At 36.8% G+C, this 24380-nt stretch overlaps 1 protein-coding gene across 1 annotated transcript; it reads right to left on the bottom strand.

Annotated features, from left to right (window-relative positions):
* Window positions 1-891: 891 nt before the first annotated feature.
* Window positions 892-23928, bottom strand: HOATZ (HOATZ cilia and flagella associated protein). Its single transcript, XM_070046233.1, has 5 exons — window positions 23688-23928; window positions 22611-22681; window positions 3790-3849; window positions 3155-3207; window positions 892-949 (listed from the first exon to the last, which is right to left on the bottom strand). The coding sequence occupies exons 1-5, from the start codon at window positions 23911-23913 to the stop codon at window positions 892-894; spliced, it is 468 nt and encodes a 155-aa protein (XP_069902334.1). The 5' UTR covers window positions 23914-23928.
* Window positions 23929-24380: the final 452 nt, after the last annotated feature.

The following is a 24380-nucleotide window of genomic DNA, read 5'->3' as shown; positions in this document are numbered from 1 at the left end:
TATACAATGGAATATTACTCGGCCAGAAAAAGGAATGAAATTGGGTCATTTGTTGAGACGTGGATGGATCTAGAGACTGTCATACAGAGTGAAGTAAGTTAGAAAGAGAAAAACAAATATCGTATATTAACACATATATGTGGAACCTAGAAAAATGGTACAGATGAACTGGTTTGCAGGGCAGAAACTGAGACACAGATGTAGAGAACAAATGTATGGACACCAAGCGGGGAAAGTGGAGGGGTGGTGGTGGTGTGATGAATTGGGCGATTGGGATTGACATGTATACACTGATGTGTATAAAATTGATGACTAATAAGAACCTGCTGTATAAAAAAAAGTATAAATAAATAAGACAAAGGAATGTTGAGCCAGCTAGTCACAGAACTAGAAGCAATTCACTTCTGACTTTAGACATGTTCCAGAAACTGAGTAAACCAAATTTTGGGAAATGGATTTTTTTTTTTTTTACTGCAAGAAGACTTTAAAGTTTTCAGGACTGACCTTTCATCTCTATTTCCTTATTAACTGTTTTTACTGGTGGTCTGCAAGTTGAAGCACATAAAGCCCCTGTTTCTTGTTTATCTGATATTCATAACATAGACCAAATATAGCAATTTTGGAAATACACTTCAAATGAAAACAAGATAAAGAGGAGTTTGTGAATGTATAAGATGAGAGAGACGATTACTGTGTGGTACCAAATACAGTGATATTCACTAAGTAAAATAGACACAAGTATTCAATAACTGGTAAAATTCCTAGAAGTGCTACATATTTAACTTTTATTTCTTTGTCTAATTTAACTGATTCCAATGATCCTGATGTAAGAGCAGGTTGTTTCAAAAGTGAAGATCTAAGTGAGCCATCCTCTCCCATGTGTCAATCAAATTAGTCCAAGGCTTTGACTTCTTCCTGGTCTTCTTTATCTGACTCTGAAATCACTTTCCTGTTGGCAGTAACATGAATCAGTTCCAATACACAGAACTCTGTAGTTGTGAACACAACGTGGCATGAAAAAAACTTTTGAAAGTTTCTCCAATAAAGATTTACTGTCTTGCATTCTGACTATGCCTTAGATTTTGCAATCAAGTGTAAACATCTGTATGGGAGGAGTGGTCATTCCACTGTCAAGTGTGACCTGAAGGGCACAGGAGCAGACTTCCTAAACTTAAATATATTGTGCTCACCTGAGTCAAACCTCTGAGATTTCATCATTGGTGATTGATTTCTTTGGATGACCCATTGTTCCTTCTTGTCAGCCCTCTTTTACGATGCAAATATTGGATAAAAAAACATAGTGCCACTGAAACTTTACTATGTACACACTTTCTAGTTCTTTCTTTCTGACAGAAGGGAACCTGGAGTATCCTAAGATCTGATGAAGGAGTGATGGTAAGGGCATATCTGTATATGTGGGGAAAGTTTGGGTAGATAGGAAAGGATGGAGGGAGGAAAAAGAGGGCAAAATTAAAATTGTGTTTAAGATATTTCACAAATTAAAAAATGTTTACAAATTACTGTACAGTATAGAAACACCACTTTCTAAATTAGCTAATGCTGAACTACATGACATGTTTTAGCTAAAATTTTTTGTTACAGGGAATTCCCTGGTAGTCCAGTGGTTAGGACTTGGCGCCTTCGCCGTCGGGCCCAGGTTCAATCCCTGTTGGGGAGCTAAGATCCTGGAAGCCACTTGGCATGGCCAAAAAAAAAAATTTGATGGGGGGTAACAAATATTTTCTGAATTCCTACATGGAGGCAGTGTGCTAGGCACTTTGGGTGACCCAGTTTCTCACGGAACTTACAATATAGTCATAGACGAGTAAAAAATATGTGAAAAGTTAAATAACAACTTAAGAGATAATAAGAGTTGAATAATTATAAAATATGGGCACAAAGTAGTGCATGACTAACTGCCAAAAGAATGGTGCAGACAGTGTGTAAGAAGCTCAGGGGAAGAAGATGTCACAGTGAAATGGAATAGAATTCAAGGCTTCAGGACACAGGAGGGAGGCCAACCTGGTACACAAAAGGAATTAGGTAAGCACTTAAATCATTAAGAGAATTATCCGTTCAAGTTGTGAAATACTGTTTTACTCTTAGGTGAATCTACATGGATAGTAACAGGACTGTTCTGATCACTCCTATAAAAATATGCACAGAAATCTAAGGTACCCAGACAGATCTGTTGATACAATTCAAGTAGCAATCTTCATTATCTGAATCAGATAAGTAAACTTTTGACTGGACTAGTTTTGCTTCACCCTTAGAAGCTAAGTCAAATCATCTAGCTGAAAAGCAAGAAATTAAGTTGTTGAACATTGTATAGACAATATAGCCAGGTGATTAAGTGATCCTTCCATTTTTTCAGAAGTTTTAAAAATCAGCATAGACATATTAATTTTTCACTAATAACATCTGATAACATTCAAGGAAGTCAGCCTCAATACCAATTAGATAAGAATAAAAATTCTATTACTTTTTGTTTTTCCCTGAATGTAGTATGCAAATAAATATTTGTCAAATTAATGTTGAGTTAGCCACATTGGGTTTCAATCAGAATACAATAATGAAGACATTTACATTTTTTATTAGGGATTCTTTCGTGATTAACCAGTGATAGCCGGTTTCCTTTAAACTCTTCTGGACCATGTTCCTGGTGCTGCTCTAACATTATTCCGGTGACGTAACATTATTCCGGTGATAAGGCTATTAACCCATCACTGTGAAGCTAGAGCCCTTGCTACATAAACTTAGATTTAGCAAGCTTAGGTATGCCTTTGGTGGTATCAGAGTTGATAATCTAGAAGACCTGCTGATCTGCCAAAGATGGCAGGGCTAGGTGTGGGTAGGTGTTAGGGGTACTGAAGGGGAGTGATGGCAGGTGAATACAATTACCCAGGATGAGAAAGGAGGGGAAGAGAATGTGTACAGACTCGAGGTTGATCTACTCTCCTGTTTGCACCAGTTTATACTTGCATGTTGCACAGACATGTAAGTGGGCACAGGCTTTAATGTAGATGAGCAGAAGAAAGTTTTCTCAAGGCAAGAAATCTCTAAAACAGTGGGTGGGTTTTTAGAAGATTTGAAGGTAGGGAGCAAACTGATTGAAAAAAAAAAAGAAGCACTTCTTTGACAGAAGTAAACTTACTTTGCTTTGTGTACTTTGGCTTTTGGTTTATAAGGAAGGGAAACCAGTTCTTTCTAAAACAAAACAAAATAAAAATAAAAAAGGAAAATTTTTAGTTCTTGCACTGACTGAAATTTACTTACTTGAAAAAAATCTGAGGTAAAATTATCACAGAGTTTATAATGACCAGCTTCTTAAACCTGGAGACTGTGGGGTTAGAAATGGTCCAGATTAGGGGGTTCATTCAGGAGAGTGTGTTTGTACATCCGGAAGTGTATGCGGTGCTATTGCTTTTATTGTTTTTTCCTCTTCATTTAGCATTTGTTTTTGTAGGATCTAAGCAAGATCAATCATTGTAAAACAAATACTAGCAATGAAGTAGCCCATGTTAATATCCTACGGCTTTACAACATGTGACAATAAGCCCAGAGACAAGAGCACCATTTCTGTGCCAGCAGAGTTGCACACTGTGGAGATATCTTTGGTTTATCAAGGACTGTCAGGTTATCTGATGTCTATGCCCTGCCCCCTCCAGCATACCTAGATTTAGGGAGTAAAGCTATAAAACCTCTCAGAATTTGCCATAGTTCATATCACCACCACCACCACCCCGCCCTGCCCCAAGGTTTATCTGAATGTCTCACTATCAGTCTCACCGAGATCCTTTCTTCTCTTTGTTTTTTTAAGAGTTGGATAATCTCATCTCTCTTTTTAGCCTGTTTAAAGGAAAAGAAAAAAAAGAGCAGATGAGTCTTTTGACTCAATAATAAAGCTATGTGTCCATGGTGGGGGTAGGATTTTTTCCATTTTCCTTCTTGTATTTTGGGGCAGAATTAAAAATTTTTTCCATGATAGTTTTATACTTTTCATTTATAACACAATTCAGTTTTTATTCCAGAGGATGCTGCTTTACAAAATAATTTGAATTTGATTCTAAATGGAGAGAATTTTTCTTGCCCATATAATAACTTTTATTGACTTTACTACATGAACCATACTAAGAACTTGATATGTTTTATCATTATTTTCTTATAGTAACTCAGAATTTTGACATCACTATCATCCCATTTTATATATGAGGAATGTGAAGAATACTAAGGTTAAATACCTTACTCAAGGTTTTAAGTGGCAGAACTGGATTTGATACCAGCTCTACTTGAAAACAAAGCCCAAGCTATTGGCCACCACACTAAATTGCCACTAAATGGTAGCAAGACACAAAATCAGCCAGCTCAAACAGCATGCCACCATGGACATCCATGGCAAGAGGGCTCTTCTAAGTAGCTTACATACAGAACAGAATCTGACACTCCATTGCTCCTCTGTCTTAAGATATTGAGACATGCGCATCCTCAGGTTAGTTTTCTTAAGAGTAAAAAACAAAACAAAACAAAAAACCCCACTATTTTAGTGCAGACACAAAGATTTATCAAGATATAGACTGTATACAAAGAGGCAAATATGGGTACAAAATTTTTTTCATAGAATACAGTTATGTTCAGTATTGGAGATGGCGAGGCAGAAAATCGCATCTGGAGTGTTTGTGAACAAGAGGAGAAAGAAATCTGAGAATCTGACAAATCAAACTTGTAGGTTCAAATGGCCAAATAAAATGAAAGAAGCTCTGCTTAGATCAAGGCTAGAAGGAAGATATAACTGAGAATGGACAAAGATTTGTCATATCTCGGTAAAAATTCTGTCATCTATCCATCCATTCAAATTTATTAAGCACTGCATTATTTTCCTAGGGCTGCAGTAACGAAGTATCAAAATCTAGATGGCTTAAAACAACAGATATTTATTGTCACATGGTTCTGGAGGCTAGAAGTCCAAAACAAGGTGTCAGCAGGGCCATGCTCCCTCTGAAACCTGTAGGGGCATCCTTCCTTGCCTCTTCCTAGCTTCTGGTCATTTACTGGCAACCTGGGGCTTTCTTTGGCTGGCAGCTCTAATCTCTGCTTTCGGTGGCATGTTGCTTTCTCCCTGTCTTCACATGGTTGTCCTATGAGGACACCAGTCATATTGAATTAGGGGCCCACCCTACTCTAGTATTAACTTCTTAACTAATTTTAAACACAATGATTCTATTTCCAAATGAGGTCACTTTTCATGGTACTGGGGGTTAGGACTTCAACATGTCTCCTTTTTTGGTGGGAAACATTTCAATCTGTAATGAGCACCTATGATGCAACATTACTGTGCTAGGGGCTGAACAAAATACCATTCTTGCCTGCCAGGTGATGGCAGACTTGTGGAGAAAAAGACAATAGTCTCACCTCACATATACTACAACGGGATTAGAATAGGATGAAATAAGAGAACCGAGGAGGCACTCTCAGTTCAGATGAAGGTGTGTATGTATCTGTGGGGAAAACTCAGAGAAGATATCCCAGTGGAGGTGATGTCCAAGATTAGGCCTGAAAGCGTAGTCACCAGATAACAGTACAGATGGGATGGGGAAGAAAGCTTTCGAGGCAGAGGAAACAGGGTGTGCAAAGCCCTGGAGGCTGCATATTACTAAGTAATTCCTCAGGATGAGTCTTTAGTCCTCATGGCTGCAAGAGAAGCTTCAAAGCTCAGGCACGCTCCACCGAGACGTGGGAGGAGGGGCTGTGCTGCTGCACGGGTAATCGGCAGAGTACACGGCTGCTTTGGCTTTGCTTCATTCCGCTCAAGTCATAGTAACCTTGCCTTTTAAGAGCCTACAGAGTTTTAATTTTACTTATTTTGGGACAAGAGTTCTTCTTTTTACTTGAATTTAAGGCATCATGTATCACAGAGATTGAAAGGAAAAAAATTCAGGGTCTTTTAAAAACTAAGCTTATTATTTTTCCAGTTATACATATACAGGTATCTATTCTTTTTCAAATTCTTTTCCCATTTAGGTTATTACAGAATATTGAGCAGAGTTCCCTGTGCTATAAAATACGTTCTTGTTGGTTATCTATTTTAAAAGTATAGTAGTGTGTATGTGTCATTCCCAAACTCCCAGTTTATCCCTCCCCCGCACCTTTCCCCTTTGGTAACCATAAGTTAGTTTTCTGTGAGTCTGTTTCTGAAAAACTAAGCTAATTTAAAAATACCTGTCAATTTGCTATGGATTGAATAAAATAATGTCTGTAGAAAAAGACCTGGGATATTTTCAGTGTAGATATTCAATGTTAGTTTCTTTTCCCCCATTACACATGTACTCAGTGGGAATTAAATGCTCCCATACTGTGATTACATAGCACTTTATACCCTTATTACAGTATTGATCTTACTTTCCCTGCTTTATCTCATAGTTGCTACCATGTCTCTTTCAGAGTGTTACTCATCCTTTCATCCTGCCTTAGAGCTTAACAGTGCCTTGTAAATGATACTCAATGAATTTTTGTTGAATTGATTTGTCATTATATATGAATGAACCCATTACACTGTCTAATGCACAATCATTAGTCTAAGCAAAAAAAAAAAGTTTTAGAAAGTGAAATTAAACAGTGGGTAAGTTTAGTTCTTAAAATCCCCTATGAACAAAACTATATGATTATTTTCTGTGTAACTATTGGGTAGTCACAGGCAAGTTATATTGTCATAATGCTTCTAATATAAATGAACAAATATTTAGTTATAAGACTCTAAATAATAGTAGGGTAAAAAAGTCATTCATTTAAATTTTGATTTCAGGTACTTTTTTATTATAATGGATTATATTATATTACAAAATTTAATCCATTTTTTAATATAATATAATGCACCAGAAACAAAGTTTTCAAATATGATTTGATTTCTGCTTCCTGGACATGTTTCCTGGGAATGCATAACAAAACTACTGTAGGCAACTGTGTCATCAGAACAAAAACAGTGCCAACTATTCTAAGAAATCTCTGCCAGGATAACTAAATACATTCAGTGGTAAGAGAAAATTCTTACAATTTACCTTATTAGTAGGGATAAATAATTTACTTGTTAATTTCACAACGACAAAAGAATTCTCATTTCTAACCATGGTGTTTCGGTTGTGTTCATTAATGGAATTTATAAGACATTTAAATCATTTATTAATTCTTAAAATAATAGCATAAGGGGGTCAGAATTTATAATTTTTTTTTCAGTTTTTGTTGTGATATAACTGACATACAACACTGTGTAAGTTCAAGGTGTACAGCGTAATGACTTGACGTGTATATATATTGTGAAATGATTAGTACTTGAGTTTAGTTACCATCCATCATCTCAGATAACTACAAAATTTTTTTTACTTTTTTTTTTTTTTTTTGCGGTACGCGGGCCTCTCACTGCTGTGGCCTCTCCCGTTGCGGAGCACAGGCTTCAGACGCGCAGGCTCAGCGCCCATGGCTCATGGGCCCAGCCGCTCCGCGGCATGTGGGATCCTCCCGGACCGGGGCACGAACCCGTGTCCCCTGCATCGGCAGGCGGACTCTCAACCACTGCGCCACCAGGGAAGCCCTTTTTCAACTTTTGATGAAAACTTTTAGGATCTATTCTCTTAGCAACTTTCAAATATACCAGTACAGTATTTTTTTATTATAGTCATAATGTTGTATATTATATCCCCAAGACTTATGTATCATAATATATTTATAATATTTTAATGCTGGATATTTTCTTATATTATACATTTTAGTCATATTACTTATAGTTATATCCTACTCCCGAAAAAATAAATTACAGAATAAAAAGTGATTTTAGTAAGTTAGGATATGATCATTTATACATTTAATATCTCATAGAAGGTTAATGAATTTTAGTGCCACTTCAAGGATTAAGCTGCTGAGTTCTCTATTTTTGGCTTTTCAGAGCCAAAGAATTTGGGTGGCAACATAGATTAGTGGAGTCAAATACATTTGGGTCTGAACCCCAATTCTGCTGTGTGATTAATGGCAAGTAATATCTTAACTATTCCTCCTGGTTCCTCCTTTCCTCCTTCCAATGTAATCACTATCCCATTGGTTAGAGGTTTGTGACCTTGGGTAAATCAAAGAACCACTTCTCTGAGTATTGATTTCTCATCTATAAGGAAGGTTGTGAAAATTGGAGATAATACAAACATTGCTTAACAATGCATGGCATACAGTGGATATTCAAAAAATGGTAGCTATTATTATTATATAAAAATTTTTTTTCAATGCTTTCAAAATGTGAAAGAGTGGGAAAAAGGAGGAAAGGATGGATTACCCACCTTCTGTGTACAGGCATGGAGGATTTTTGATGATTCAACCTCTTACCTACAGGTGAGTTAGTGACTAGAGCTGGAAGGAAGAAAGGAGAAACAAGGAGGGATATCTAAGATATTACTTGCCCTTTATGCAGTAGAAATTCCTCTACAAATTCTCCAGTGTATTATAATCATTTTCCTCAGTTAAATTTCAGTTATAAAAAAGCTCTTAATAAGCACTAGACTCTAAAAGAAAGGTCCTTTCTTCTCAAGACCTGGTTCTCATATGAAAAATGCGTTTCTTCCTTGTATTATGATTAAAAATTTTTGACTGAAACATTCATCAAAGATAGCATATGGTAGTGTTTATTTCTCTGATTACCTATCTGCATTACCAAAAGAAAATTTCTCTTGACCACCACAGTATAGGAGACTAATTACTGAATTTAATCTTAAGAATATCTTAGAAGAGTATTGAACTGGTTCCAATTCAATAAGCTCTTTGCTTAGTTACCTGGCAACCAACCCGATACCTAGAGAATCTAGAAACTCTTGAAACCAGTGTGGTATAGTAGTTAAGCACATTGGCTCCATTGTCAGATGGACCCAGGTTCAAACTGTCTTTACTATATTTTAGCGGTGTGACCTTGAAAAAGTCACTTACATGTTTCTGCTTCAGCTTCCTCATCAGTAATTATAAAGCTTCCCAGACAAAGCTGTTCTGATGATTAAATAATATGAGTAAAGGACTTAGAGTATATATGCTGTGTAGTTAGTTCTCAAAAATATTACTATTCTCTGGTGAGAGGAGCAGATGGTTGGAAAAGGAAAAACACTTGAAGAAAATAGACTAGGAAGCACTGGGGGAAATATATTAACTCAAGTAGAAATTAAAAAAATATTTATTCTTTCCATTGGCTATCAATGCAATACATGCTCATGACACAACCATTAAAACATGTGAAAAAAAGCACATAAAGGAAAATAATATTTACACAAATTCATTGCTGAATCTAAAATCTTAATATAAGTTTAAGATTTTAAAACATGTAAAAATTTTAGAAGAACCCTAAAGGACCTCTAAAATAAATAATCTAAGGATTTAAAGATAATACATCAAAGGGAGAAAGGCAGCTAGGGGAGCAGCTTAATGATCATGATACAAAAAGCATGCTCAGTGATGAAAAGCAGATAGCAGTTCATCCAATTAAAAATAAATGGAGATGTAGAGGCAGGAACAAACTTAAAGTTGCTGAAAGATGGCGATAAGCCTCGCTTGACTGGGACAAGATGTTTGTTTTGGGGAATAGAGGTATATAGGATAGGATAGTTGAATGGCATCATGTTGAGGACATTGACATAAAGATAGCTCTGTTTATACTTGATTTAGTAGAAGATAGGAACTATATTTCTGACCTCAATATTAATAAGTTAGAAATAAAAAAGAGATAAGACTTCACAGATTTGGAAATTAAAAAGCATACTTCTAAATACTTTATGGGACAAACTATAAATCAAAATAAAAATTTAAAAATACTTAAAGTGCAATAATAATGAAAACATTATATAGCTTGTGAGTTGCAGCTAAAATAGTACTTTGAGGGCTAGTTATAACTATAAATACTTATATTAGAAAAGAGATAAAGTGGAAAATTAAGAAACAAAGTGAGAAGGGAAGGAAGTTAGAATGAAAATAAGAACTAACCCAAAATTGAAGGGAGAAGTAATAAAAATCAAGAACTGATAACATAGGAAACAAAAATAATGACAGAGGATAATAAAAACAAATGTTGGTTTTTTGAAAAGACTATTAAAATAGATAATCCTTTGATATAATTACTTAAGAAAAAAGGATGCAAATGATTAGAAATGAAAAGGGGTAATAACTAGAGCTCAGCAGAGAGTACAAAGATGATTAAAAACACCATGAATCCTTCACACAAATAAATTTGAAAATGTAGATGAAATGGACGATTTCCTAGTAACTTACCAAACTATTGCAAGGGAAAAAAAGACCTATTTACTCAAACACGAAAACAAAATAAACAAACAAACCAAACCTATAGTACTTATGCAGATTAGCGCCATATTTTTCATTTCAACTAATTTTAGTCAATATTTAGCTCATTGGTTGGGCTTGCCTTGGATTGAGTTGGGTCTACTTGCTGTACTATCCACTACTTCTAATAACCTTGGCTTCTAAGTTAGCTTCTATACCAGAGTCTTTTTCTAGGTTTCCAAGAACTGTTGCAAAGGGTATGTATATAGTGGAATATAGTAATATTCTTTTCTCCCTTGATTTTTGACAGGGTTCTAATTGAGAACCCTGACCTGCACTGATCTAGAGCTGCAGAATTATCATGACATTTACCTCTTAATCTATATTTGTAGAGAGAGGCATTATGATAAAATTTAATTATATTTTATTTACGTGCAATGGTTAAATTAACTTTGCCCACACATTTTGCTCCATAGTTGAAATTTCAAAATATACCTTCAGTGGTAATTTTTCTTTTTGCAGATGATGAAGATAGGGTTAAGAAAAATATGTGAGAGTCTCTTTACAGTATGAGCAAGCCAGTCCTGATTGTGTCGTTTAATCAGGATGTGGATACCTGGGTGACCATGTCTTTCATAATCTACTCATCAACCTTTGAGATTTACCACTTTGGTCAAACCATTTCATTTAATGCTAAAGCTTATTTTGTACTTCTTAAAATTTTATTTTTCAATTATGGTTTAAAAAAAGAGGGAAAGCAGAGAAGATAAAAACAAACTTTCATTGGGTACTTGCTGGATGTCAGGCTTTGTGTAATTCCTTTAATCCTGAGGTAGATGATATTATTGTCTCCTTACAAATAGAAGGAACTCAACCAACATAAAAATTAACAACTTTTCTCAGGGTCACATAACATTAATTAGGTACCTAGTAACTGCCAGAGCCAAGGATTCAAACTCATTCTCAGTTCTGTTTGACTCCATGCTTCTTTTGCTATACTACTTAAAACACATAGTAGAGATTGTGGCACACTTACACACACATACACACACAGTAACAGAATGGTTTCTTTATTCAATCTTGATTCTGGAAATGAAGAATTAATTAGGATTAACCATGGTGAAGAAGACAGTCTCTGCTCTCACAGAAAAATTTATATTCTAGTGGAAAATGTGTGCTATGGGAATACACAGCAGGGGGAGCTAATCCAGAGTGAAGTCTGCTTGATCAAAGTTAATTTATTTTATGGAATCATGTAGCACTTTGCAAAAAGTGGTTAAAGGGTAAAGAATAGTTAAACTATAGTGGTACCTATAAACTGATGAACTTTCTAAGATCTTATTTAATGTACGCTAAATATTCATGATGACTTTTGATTATAAGTATAAAATGAGAATTACAGTACATTCCAATTTTAGAATATTACCTAAGCAGAACCAAGTTCTGTGGTTTTACAGAGATTAGAGAACATTATCTGATGTTTTTCTTGGGGCTCCAGAATTTAATTTTTATCTCTATGCCAATAATTGCAAGTTAAATGCCCGATGGAATCACAAGGAAGTCTTAGTTCTTATTCTACACAGTCAATCTTCAGTAGCTTCTATTCCTGTTCTGTTACAAAATGCAGTTGGGGAAGGTTAGCATTACTATTGGCTTAAGGTAAAACTATGTCTCACATTTGGGCTTGATTCCAAAAGGCAGTATGTGCCTCTTGGCCTGTTGATTTTGATAGCAGAATGCTTCAACTGTGAATTTACTCTATGAATTTACTACCATTCCCTGTGTCTATTAATTGAAATCTGCTATGTAGATTCTACAACTTCCATATAGTAAATTTATATCTACTATAATAATAAGATACAGAACTGTTGGCCCGCAAATGATCTACCATGTACTTTAAAAGATAGCCTGACTAATCAGAGAAAAGGCTTTCTCCAGCTCTAATCTGATATTTAGAAGGTAGATCTAAAGGCAGTCATCTATGGGAGTGGATGTTAGAGGATTATTAATCGGAGGGAGGAAGAATGCTGACTTGCAGAAAAAAATGCACGTCTAAGCACATTTTCATACCTCCTGAAAATTGCCTGATCCTGGCTCAATTCCCAGCTTGGGCATATATAATTTTCATTTGAAAAATAGTGGCTTACTAAAATGAGAGAAACATATCAGTCATTACATAAAAGGGAGTCAACAATTTTTCTTAAATGTAGGTTTTGATAAAATATGAATTTATCTGTTTTGAAAAAGAAAAAAATGTGTATTTTCTTGGTTCTGTTACATATTTTTTCTTAATTCTGTTACATATATTTTAATGGAAAACCAATAGTAATTACTTGAAGAGCATAGCTCTTATTTTATTTTTTAAAATACTTTTCCTTTTTTAAATATTTATTTATTTATGTTTAGCTGCGTCGGCTCTTCACTGTGGCATGCCGGCTTGTCTCCAGTCGTGGCGCACGGGCTTCAGAACGTGCAGGCTCAGTAGTTGTGGTGCATGAGCTCTGTAGTTGTGGCGTATGGGCTCCACAGCGCATGGACTCTGTAGTTGTGGCACACAGGCTTAGTTGCCCCGTGGCATGTGGAATCTTAGTTCCCTGACCAGGGATGGAACCCACGTCCCCTGCATTGGAAGGTGGATTCTTAACCACTGGACCACCAGGGAAGTCCTGCATAGCTCTTTTTAAAAACTGCTTTACTTATTTATTTTTTAAATTTCCCCAGCTTGTTTTTAATTTTTTAAATTTATATTGGAGTATAGTTGATTTACAATGTTGTGTTAGTTTCAGGCGTACAGCAAAGTGAAAAACTACTTTAATGTTGCTTTAAAAGGCACTTATTTTTTAAAAAAAGCAATAAGTGAGATTTGAACTTTCATGTTGAGAACAGTATGAGCATAAAATGAATTATTACACCTTTAAATTCAATAAAGTATAGATATATTAAAGATACTTCTATATGTGATTGAATTATATACTATTGATGATTCGGTCTACGATAATTACCAAGACTTGTCCTTAGCAAACAAGTAACTGCTGAGTCTTTAATGTTTTCATCATGTTGATGGTTACACAGATATGATGAATGGGTGAATGGGACTGACCTCATCTTTCAGGTATGTCTCTCCTGTCCTGCCCATTAGGTTGTACGAAGGAGAGGGTGGGAGATTCTCCATCCAGATGACTCTATCTCATCTCTGGCCCATACTTCTCTAGCCCATATATTTAGCCCACAGGTCTATTTGACAGCTCGAATAGGCTTATCATTGCTTATCTCAAAGGCACACTCCATGAGTCTAAAACTGAACTTCTAACCCCTTCCGCCTTCCCCCAAAGCCCCTAACACCTGACCTTTATTTAACGTTCCTTGTTTCAGAGAATGGCACCATCCATCCTGTTGTGCAAGCCAGAAAACTATGTTATCTTTGATACCTTGCTATGCCTCACCATCCATATCCAATACACAACTGAAGTCCTACTTATTTTACTTCCTGAATATCTCTTAAATCTATCTACTCTTTCCTAATCCAAGCTACCATCACCTCCCAACTGGATGATTGCAATGGCCTTCACTCTGGTTTCCCCACTTCTGCTCCAGCCACTTTTAATTCATTCTCTTGAATTTTTTCAAACAAATCTGATATTATCATCCCCCAACTTAAAACCTTTCAATGGTTTCTTATTGTTTATGTACTATGGCCTAACCTTCCCATCACCACACTGGCCATTCAGCTTCGGACATGCGCTATGCTGTTTCTACGGTCCGGAATGCTCCCGTAGTGCTCCCTCCATCGCTCCTTCTGGCCTAATTAATGCCCACTCTTCCTTCGAATCTCAGCTTAACCTTCACAGAAATTCTCCCTGACACTTTTGGTTGGCTCAATACTGCCCTATTAAATGTTCCTCTAATATCATGTAAAATTCTTCATAAGTATCTCTCTCCTTAATTAAATTGCAAGTTTCAGATAAGGACAGAGTTTGTATCTTGTTTTTTGTTGCTGTTCATCATTGTTCTCCAGTGCCCAGCACAATGCCAGGTGTACAGCAAAGTGAAAAGCTGCTTTAATGCTTGCTTTAAAAGGCACTTATTCTTTAAAAAAGCAATAAGTGAGATTTGAATTTTAATGTTCACTCAATAAATATTTGTTGAGTGAATCTTGCACAATTTTTCCAAATCAGATTCTCCTAACTTTTGGCTTGGGGTCTTATCCTACTGTTGATGTCTTTGCTTGGCTCTTCTTGCCTGAGCTTGACATTGTCTCTTCAGCTTTGGCCCTTTCCTTGCCTATGTCTCTTCTTTTTTTAAGGCTACAAACTTTTCAACTGCTTTGGGCAAACATTCTGTAAAGTTCAGTTTGGCCTTCTGACCCTACACTTCAGTGCAGGGCCCTCACCTGTATGCATTGAGACCCATACAATGTCCAATTCAACTTCACACATAGAGACTAATGTCTACACCTACTCCAACATCTACATTATATCTATTGGGAACATTTATGGCCATAAACCCCAGAGAATGCAAAGGTAATATATAAAACTTTATAACCACAATTAAGAACTATCTTTTTTCTTTCTGTTTTTACTTATTCAGTGCTCTAAAAATTTATTCTTTAAAATAAAAGTTTCAAAGTTTAGATAAAATATCTTAAATAACTTCTAAGTTTTTTCAAATAAATTACCAAATTAGTGTTACAATGAAAATATGCCTTTTTCTTCCTTAAATAGTTAAGAGTTTATCTCAACAATAGAATCAATTATTGGTAAATTGATTTTTGATCAGTATCTTTTGGCTTGGCCAAGAAAAAATTACTATAGTTAGGTGAATTGTCTCATATATTGATGGCTCTAAAGTAGTTTTCTGGGTATGGCAGTAGGGAATGACACAAAAGTTTAGGGATGTGATTGGAGTTTGGGGGAAAGGTACATGCTTCTAGGAATTTGCTTTTTTTTTTTAAATTTTAAAACCAAGCCTATCTCTGCACCAAATTTCTACTATATAGAATATTGTCTTGTCCCATGTGTTCAAGTCCTTGTCTTGTTTCTTTGTCTAGTATCCCCGACAGTCTGGGACAGTGGCCTTGACTTATTTTCTACTCCTGATGCTGAATTCTAATTCCCACGTCAAGATTTCTTTTACATGCTGTTGAACCTTGGCACCATGATCTTAAATTTCCATTTATTGCCTTTTCCTGGTATCGTTTCCTTCAGAGAACTGTTAATGCTCATTGACTGTGACTTTCTTCTGTGGCCTACAGATTATTTCCACTCTTGTCTGTTGCTTGCACAACCTTTTCACAAGTGACTACGTGTCTGTTCATTACCTCTGAGTCTGTGAGGCCTCTGAGTCTTGGTGAATCCTATTTTGGACCGTCCTCCTATTAATGAGTACCTCATATGCCAGCCAGCTCAAGGAACTGGACTATCATGCAGGATTCTGGTCCAGACAAGTTAATTCATCTATTTATTCACTCATAAGCATTTATTTGGTAGGTTAGGAGATCATCTGATATTTGTCAGGTCCTGTGATTATAAAGTCGAAGAAGTCATGATCCTTTTCCTTAAGAAACTTAGAGCCTGCAGGAGAAATACCTCAACTACACCACAGTACATACCTCAAGTACACCACAGTACTATATGTCAGTGATTATGACTGGGGAATGCACAGGGTACTAGGGAAGCGCAAAAGAAGGGGCATTTGTTATCAGCCTGGGGAATATATAAGGATGAGGAAAGACTTGAATGTGACTATTTTTGAATTGTTTTTAAATACAAGTAGGCATTAGCTAAAGGGAGAAACGGGAGAAAAGCATTTCCAAGCGGAAGAAACTGTAGACTCATTGTCGCCAAGCTGATCATGTCTCCTAGGTTCCTGCCTGTCTTTGATCACAACATTTCACCAATGGATCAATGTATAGCCTTGTTTTATGTGTATTTCTCTTTATAGACACCTTATTTAAAATACCTTGTTGATTCATCAACATTGAACTCATAGCCAGCAGCACTTATAACTCATGTCTGAATAAAGCTTATCTAATGCATGTATTTTCTCCATAAGGCATATCCCAACCTGCTTGTACTTAAGAACACTAGACAGTACTTCAGCACTTGGAGGCTATTTAAAACAGTGAAATCATCAAAAAAAAAAAAAAAGCAAAAAACGTGGCATTTAATAACTGCAAAAAGGATACTGTTCACAGTATGAGCTGAAACAAGAAGGCAGAACATTGCCTTGTTCAACCTCAGCTAGGAACATATGTGTTGGGCAACTCAAATTTTCTCTGCTCTGTGAATGTCCTCCAATGACCATGAAAGTGCTACAGGTATTGATTTTGGGGTTACAAATAAACTGTTGCTAGTGAGCTAGTAAGTGAATTTGCAAATATGGAATTGTGAATAATGAGGATTGACTATATTACCAACACAGTGGCTTGGGGAACTGCACAATCTCAGGAGCCAAATAGACAAACGGCTGTATCACCTCAGGCTCCGAGGGTATGCTTGACCACACCTATGGTGACTAAAATACCTTAGCATAGAAAGTGATTAAATGGTGAAGTAAATATAGATACATAAAATTTTAAATTTTCTTATCTGGCTCCAATATAACTTACCTACATATCTTTTCATCTTGATAGAGGCAAAGGGAAAAGGCAGATTATGGATTTGATTTCAGGTATGTTGTATTTTCTGAGTTACCTGATCCACAGAATTACCCAGTTCTTCAATAAATTCTATTTGATTCACCCTACTGCTTATAAGGTGTTTACAAATTTGAACAATAAGGCTTCCTGTAGCTGGAATCAAATTGATAGTTCTGCCTTTATTTTAAAAAATACACCATCATTTTTTGCTTCATTCTGTGTTCAGTAGTTTAATCATGTTTTACCAGGAGATAGATAGTATGGGTCCTTGCCTAATTGTACTGCAGGGCTTAAAATGCTTTTATTTTGTTCTTAGGGTGAATGTATACAGAAGAGAAAGTATACAGATCTTTGGAAAAAAGAGGATGCAATGCATTTGGGGCATGACCCTAACCAACTCTGGGGCTGGGTCTGCCTGGGGCAATGAATTCAGCTATTTGATCTCAAATCTCATTTCTTACCCTGAGTATCTTTTCATAGATGTTGCTAAAGAAGATTAAGAGGGGAACCTCACCTGTCAACTGAAAATGTTTCCCAAGATTGAATAACGTTTCAAAACAAAGTGGTACAATAGAGGATTTAAAAGAGTGATTCATATTTATGCAATCTTTTAATTATCATTTACTACCACAACATTTGCTCGTTACTGTGAATGCACAGTCTGTTTTTATGATTCTTCCTCTTGAATTCTTTGACAAATTAGGAACAACAAGAATTTAAATAAGTATCTTTTGTTGGTGAAGGAGAAATCCACCACTTCCTAATGGTATTTATTTTATGGAGGAAAAGGAACTTTGTTATTATTACATGAGGGCAGGAAAGCAAAATTAAAACAAAGCCAGATAACACTGTGACTGAGAAAAATTTGGTTTGTCTGGGAAGCCATTCCTGGGCAATTTGACAACAAAGAGGATTTTCTTTTATCTGAGCATCCTGGGCAATGACACTGAGGAAGTTTATTGTATCTTTGGTTTGGCTCTACAAAACTGACTTATAATGATTCTGAGCATCCCTTTGAAAGTGTAAGATAATGGAGGATAATGTTAAAGTTTTCCACTTTCATGATTCGGTGTCTAAAAATACACCTTTGTGAAACTTCTTAGACTCTTTTTCTAAGAATGTTCTCATCATAGCATGATTTGCTTCTGGTTCACTGAAGCACCATATAGCAAATTGACTTTTGAGGAAGACTTACACTATGGTCAGTATTGGTTGTACAGGTTGTGTGACTGAACAGATTAAAACCCCATTCCCAATAAAGAGTATATATTTATTGTTGTTCTGCAGATTGCATATTTTCCTTGTGAAAATCTTTAGTTTATATTCACTCACGTTAAAACTCTGATTCTAGATGGACATTTCTAAATACGTCATCTATATACATGCCTTAAAGTACTGCTCTGATCTTTTCTTCCTCCTCCCAGCAAATGAATCATTTATAATTCTTTTCATAAAGAGATAATCAGCTAAAGAGCTTTCTTAAAGGTGGCAAAACTAAAAAGCAAATTAGTTTTATGATTTCAAAGAATTAGCTGACTATTCATTTCTTATAATGTTTTCAGACTACTTTAGAACTCTCAAAGGAAGAATAATGGTCCAGTAGAGTGCTATAAGGTTTCCTTTATGGACATGGTAAGCCATTTAATCTTGACAGACTCAAATTGTTCTTGATTTTCTGCCATGGATATCCATCGCAGAAATAGTACTTGTGATTAATAGCATTTTGTCCACTAACCAAAAGCATTTATAAGGTATACCTGGAAAATATTCCAAAATGGAGGATAACATTAAAGTTTTAAAAGTTTAGTAACTGAAAAATCAGTATCAGTTGGGGAGAAAAAGCTATAAAAGTACTTTTAGGAGAGACAGAGATAAATTTTTAGATTTTCATTAATTTTAAGGAGAAAGTGGAAGAAAAAACCTTTAAGAGACTTGATGGGAAATATTTTTTCGCTTTTTATAATGAAAATTATACCAGGCATTTTACTTATACAAATGTATATGTTCAAAATATGTAGAAGATTCTCAAATTGAATAGATCATTGTAAATGTTTTATTAGTTACCTAGAACCTCCCACCTCCCCATTTATGTTCTGCCATTAAGGTAAGAATTCTAGGATGGTGGTGGCAGCAATGCAGAGAGAGTACTACGGACTTAGAAAAACAGCAGTGTCCAAAAATAGATTCTATGTCTTAGTGATTACAGGGAGTCACATTTCCTCCCATCATATATAGACCCACGAGGTAAAAGCAAAACCGAGATGTGAGGGGATATGCTAAATTGGTCCTAAAGCAGACTTGCAAACAGACTAGCTTTGGGGAACATTCTTGCAAAAATTGCCAGCCTAGAAAAATTTGCCAGATGTGTATATGTACAAAAGGCTAACCCAAGTGGTGTTATCACTGTGTACAGCATATGTTCACTGATTAATTCAGTTATGCATTTATTTATTCAATCAACAAATATCGATATTTACTGAGTTTCAATAGCCGGAAAAGCACGAGAGTTAAGTAAATAAGAAATGACCTCTGCCCTCATGGAGGAAAAGAGAGTTAACATTTGTTGAGAGAAAACAACAGCCCAGCGCTTTACATATCTTTTACCAACTCAATGAGGGGGATATTTTTATCATTCCTCCTTCTCTACCTGAGGAAAGCTGAGTCTCACAGGGGTTAATTAAATAGGCTGCTCAAGGTCACTCATATAGTAAGTGGCCGAGTCAGACTTCCAAACCCTATGGTGCCTGGAATTTAGCAGGAAGGACAGAAACATACCTATAACACAATACCTATAACGCAATTACCTATAACACAGATCGTGACTTGCTCTGAGAGCACAGAGAAGGGAGCTATTCATTCTGTTGTCTCTAAATCCCCTCTGGGAAAGCTTCACAGAGAAGTTGCATTTGAGCTGGGCCTTGAAGGTAAATGGGGGACAGCATTTTAGGTAGAGACACGAAAGTGCATTGTAGGTTGAAGAAAGAGCGTATAGTCACCGTTTCTCATACTTGTATTCATACCACAGTTTTGAATTTTAGAATATTTGGCAGCATAGCTGAACAACGCCGTGGCCAGCAATCATTACAACACAATGAGTCTCACAGGCTTTGGAGTTAGGAGACAGGCTTTGAATCTAGGCTCGGCCACTTACCAGTTGTGGGAACTTTGGAAAATCATTTAAGCCTTGTTTGATTAAATGGGAATAATCATCATGAGGCTATTTTAAGGAGAATATGAGTTGATGCATATACAGTGCTTACTTTAATATATATAGCACATGGTATATACTCACTAAATTGGGTGTTATGAGTACCACATCACAACAGTATCTGCGGATAGCTGTAAGAGCCTTCAGTTATTACACAATTCTCTTGCTTTTTTCACCATGGCATTGTTTGACTAGAACTGTATCGTACCAAACTGATTCAGCTCTCCTATATACTCGCAAGGCACAGTTTCAGTAATATTCTCTTTCTATACTGCTGGCTTGCTGCTTGGTTAGGTCTCTTATCTTGTACTCTCAACATAATAGAATCTTCTTTATACTGCATTGCAGGACCCACTTGACTTAATGTACAATTTGGCAGATATCACAGTATAATGTGCATATTTAGGTTTAGAAAAAATATATTTTACCCATTTACCACTTCGGTAGCACATGTGGGAGGGGTACATAATATGCCCAAGCCTAGTGGTGAGAACCAACAGTACCGAGTAGCCTGCATTGGGGGTAGGGTGGGGTATAGGGGAAGGAGGAAGGAGAGTGGTAGAAGCCAGTCAGGTTATAGTCAGACTGGAAAAGAACTTGAATACCATGCTGGAGAGTCTGGTCTCCATCCTGCAGAAATGGAGAGCCAGGGGAAAAAGAACAAAAGTAGGTGTATGGACTGAATTGTGTCATTTCCACCCCCACTCCTGCAATTCCTATGTTGAAGCCCTAACCCTCAGTGTAACTCTATTTGGAAACAGATCCTTTAGGGAGGTAAAGTTAAATGAGGTCATTAGGGCCCTAATACAATAGGACTGGTGTCCTTACAAGATGGGGAAGAGACACTAAAGCTTTCTCCCTCTGCCATGTGAGGATGCAGTGAGAAGGTGGCCATCTAGAAGCCCGGAAGGGAGGCTTCATCAGAAACCAACTCTGGAGGCACCTTGATCTCAGACTTCCAGCCTCCAGAACTGTGAGAGAATAAAATTCTGTTATTTAAGCCACCTGGTGTGTAGTATTTTGTTATGGCAGCCCTAGCAGACTAATACAGCAATACAGCACAATAGGATTTGGGTTTTAGGAAGGTAACTAGTGCAGCATGGAGGATATTCTTTGTTTGCTCAACTCTATACATTCTTTGAGACTCAGTTCCTTTGGGAAGATTTCTTGACTCCTTAAGCTTGACTTTGATGTCCTTCAATATGTTCCCATAGTATTAACTGCATACATCTATCATAAAAATGTATCATAATTCCTGCCTTTAATTGGCATTCTCCCCCACCAGATTATAAACTCCTTGAGATCAGGGAACACATCTTGTCTTTGTATTCCCAGCATCTAGTATGGTACTTGGCACATGGCAGGATCTCAATAGATATCTGGGAATTAATTAAGTAATTAATAATAGAAGAACCTGAGGCAAGGAAATCAGTTCTAAGACTACCATTAGCAGAACATCTACTTGTAACTCATCACATTGTCTTAATTGTTTGACAAAAGATGAAAGAAGTTGATAATAGTTTGTCTTTAATCTTTTATTTCTAATCCCTTCCAAAAATGAAATTAAAATGTGCTGAAGAAGTCAACTTTTAATGATTTTTGCTTCACTGAGAATTAGGTTCCCTTCCCATTATTAAGTGCTGGTATAAATATACATTATCTAATATCCTCAAGAGAGAATAAAATGCTGACTATTTCTGATCACTTAATTTTTTTGGAGGAATCACCAAGAGTCCACAAAGGAAACTAATGTGATCAGCAAACTCAAATGCATTGTTCTGTAATTTATGTAGAATTCCCAATAAGTCTTTTGGACTTTGCCAATACATCTGTTGATTAAAGACATTAGGCCAGACGAATCCTCTATCTGCTTTTATAGTACAGGAACAGTTAGAGGAATAGAATTTATCCATTAACCAAACAAAATGTTTCTATAAATCACTGTACTAATTGTTGAGTTAGGGGCTGTGCCTGCAAAATAAAAGCAAACAAGGGATGTTGCCAAGAAGAGACACGTTCAGTTGATTTGACAACACCAATGTGTTTGATTGCAGCCTTTAGGCAAACTGGCTCTAGATGATGGACTCATTCCTCTGATCATTTATTTTTGACCTATTAAGTCAATTCTATTCAGTTTTTCCTGTTCTTACAATATTTCTGTTCTTACAACACTGTATATGGTTTGGGGCCTTATTGGGTGGAAAGTGTGTGAATCCATCTTTCCCCACTTCCCTCTGATTTCATTGTTCTTACACATCCTTGGGCTTTTGCAGAGACTGAGAATAGCCAAAGTTTAATAGAATTTCTTAAACTTTAATTAAAATTCTAATAAAGGTTTTCCTATTGCTCAAGCTGACATACTAGAAGCAGAAAATTTTTATATACATACATTAAAAAAAGAATAATTGGGATGATTTGGAAAATAATAATGAAATTTTAATGAAAATCAGATGACTTTCTGTAATATTGGCCTACCTTTTGGAGATACTTTTTTTTCTCCTCAGATTCCTGAATCTTTAGGGTTTCAGCAGTGACATCTCTTTTCTCTAAAGAAAACAGAATCAAATACAATCTAAAATAATTTTATCATGATTTTACAATAATGTTGATAAAAAATTAAAGTTTAAAAGGCAATACATAAAGTTGGAAGGTAAACACAAATACGTACTGTCTTGAAACTTTATGAACCAGATTCATAAATAACTGGAGATTGAATTAATTAGCTCTGGCTGCAGGGAACCTCTAATCTCTTTAGAAGAGGAGTATCCCGAGTCCAGAGACAAGAAAAGGTCTCTAAACAGAACTTACTTGAAGTATCGTAGATTACAATTTCTACATTCCTACTCAATATGTTATAGGAATTTAGGCATTTTCCTCTGGATAAATGGGGTGGTCTCTGAGGCAGGGTCTTGGTATGCAATTCAGAAAGTTATGCCAAAGGAAGAAGTTGTATCTTTACACTTATTACCTATTTTTTTTTAAGAGTCTAGGAATCAGGATATTGAAAGGTGTAAAACTTGGTACTTAACTGCTTTTCTCAAGGAAAAAAGGCTGGAAGTAAATTTTCTCTAAAAAAATACAAAAGGGAAGTAGTCATTGGAAAAACCACAGCATTAAAGGTATTTAATTTTTCCATACCTGTAAAAATTGCATAACAGTTTCCCATCTTAGGCCTTACAGGTTAGGGAACTTGGTTCCTAATGTTGACTCTGCCTTCAACCTTCTCTAGGGCTTTCACTTTGGAACTCTATTATGTGAAAAATCATCCTTCATATCCTTTCAGCCAACATATAACAGTTGCCCAGATTATTCTATACTGTTTAGACAAATAGATGTCATAACCAAGGGATATTTTCAGATGGACTTTTAGATGTAACAAAGATACCACCGATCATTTTGGGGTGGAAGGATTGCTGGGAAGATTTTAGAACTGTTTGTACAGGGTTTTAGACATTTAGAATTAGGTTCTGCAGTTTCCCCTGGGAGGGGCTCTGGTGTCTGCCCTGTGGTTAGGGAGGAGGCAGAAATCGCTGACAGGAGGCAGCTACTCACCAAGCACACTGCCCCTTGAGGGCCGCGCCACCCGCAGACGCTGACTGCTACCTCTGGACAGCACCAGCTGAGATTCGTTAGGGGGATACATTGATGCCCCGATCCAGAACTGCTTGGCCAAGTTGGCATCGCGATCCGAAGAGCCGGTGAACACCAGTAATCCCTGCGGGTGAGTTTCACAGGACTCCTTTCGGCTGCTAAGACCGTTGCTGGGCCTCGTTTCCATGGCAACTCAGGATGCTTCTCCAAGCTCCCTTGCCCTTCTCCCAGCCCCACCCCGCCCACCCCACCCCCAAGCCTCCGCCGGAAACTCGCTAAGTTGGCCACAACCACGGCCGGAAGCCCTTAGTTTCCTCGATAGAAGCTGGGGTCTAGCGTGCGCCCTTGTGCGCCACCTGAATCCCACTTCTGCAGTGATCGCCGACTTCGGGACCAGTCCAAGCCTTGGAGTCGAGATAGGAGAGTCAAAACATCAACTTTGAGGCGTCTTGTCCTGTTGGAGTCAGTGGGGGAGCACTTCAGCTCTCTTTTACTCTGAGTTAGCCTCCTACACCCCACCCCCCCCCGCCCCGCGACCAGCTTCCTTTCCCCCCCCCCCAACTATGTCTAAATAAAGCTTCCCTTAGCTCCACCGTCCCAATCCCCTTTCCACACCAGGTTGCTGTAGCTCAGCACCCTCTATGGCAAAGTTCT

This window comes from Globicephala melas, chromosome 8 (genome assembly GCF_963455315.2).
Source record: "Globicephala melas chromosome 8, mGloMel1.2, whole genome shotgun sequence".
NCBI lineage: Eukaryota > Metazoa > Chordata > Mammalia > Artiodactyla > Delphinidae > Globicephala > Globicephala melas.
The sequence above is the reverse complement of the archived record's forward strand: the minus strand, read 5'-3'. Positions and strand labels throughout refer to the sequence as shown.

Coding starts and splice junctions, on each gene's coding strand:
- HOATZ (XM_070046233.1), bottom strand. CDS start 23,913: ATGGAAACGAGGCCCAGCAACGGTCTTAGCAGCCGAAAGGAGTCCTGT. Junction 22,682..23,687: donor CTCAAGGGGCAGTGTGCTTG/GTGAGTAGCTGC, acceptor TGTTTTCTTTAG/AGAAAAGAGATGTCACTGCT. Junction 3,208..3,789: donor AAAGAGAAGAAAGGATCTCG/GTGAGACTGATA, acceptor GTTTTGTTTTAG/AAAGAACTGGTTTCCCTTCC.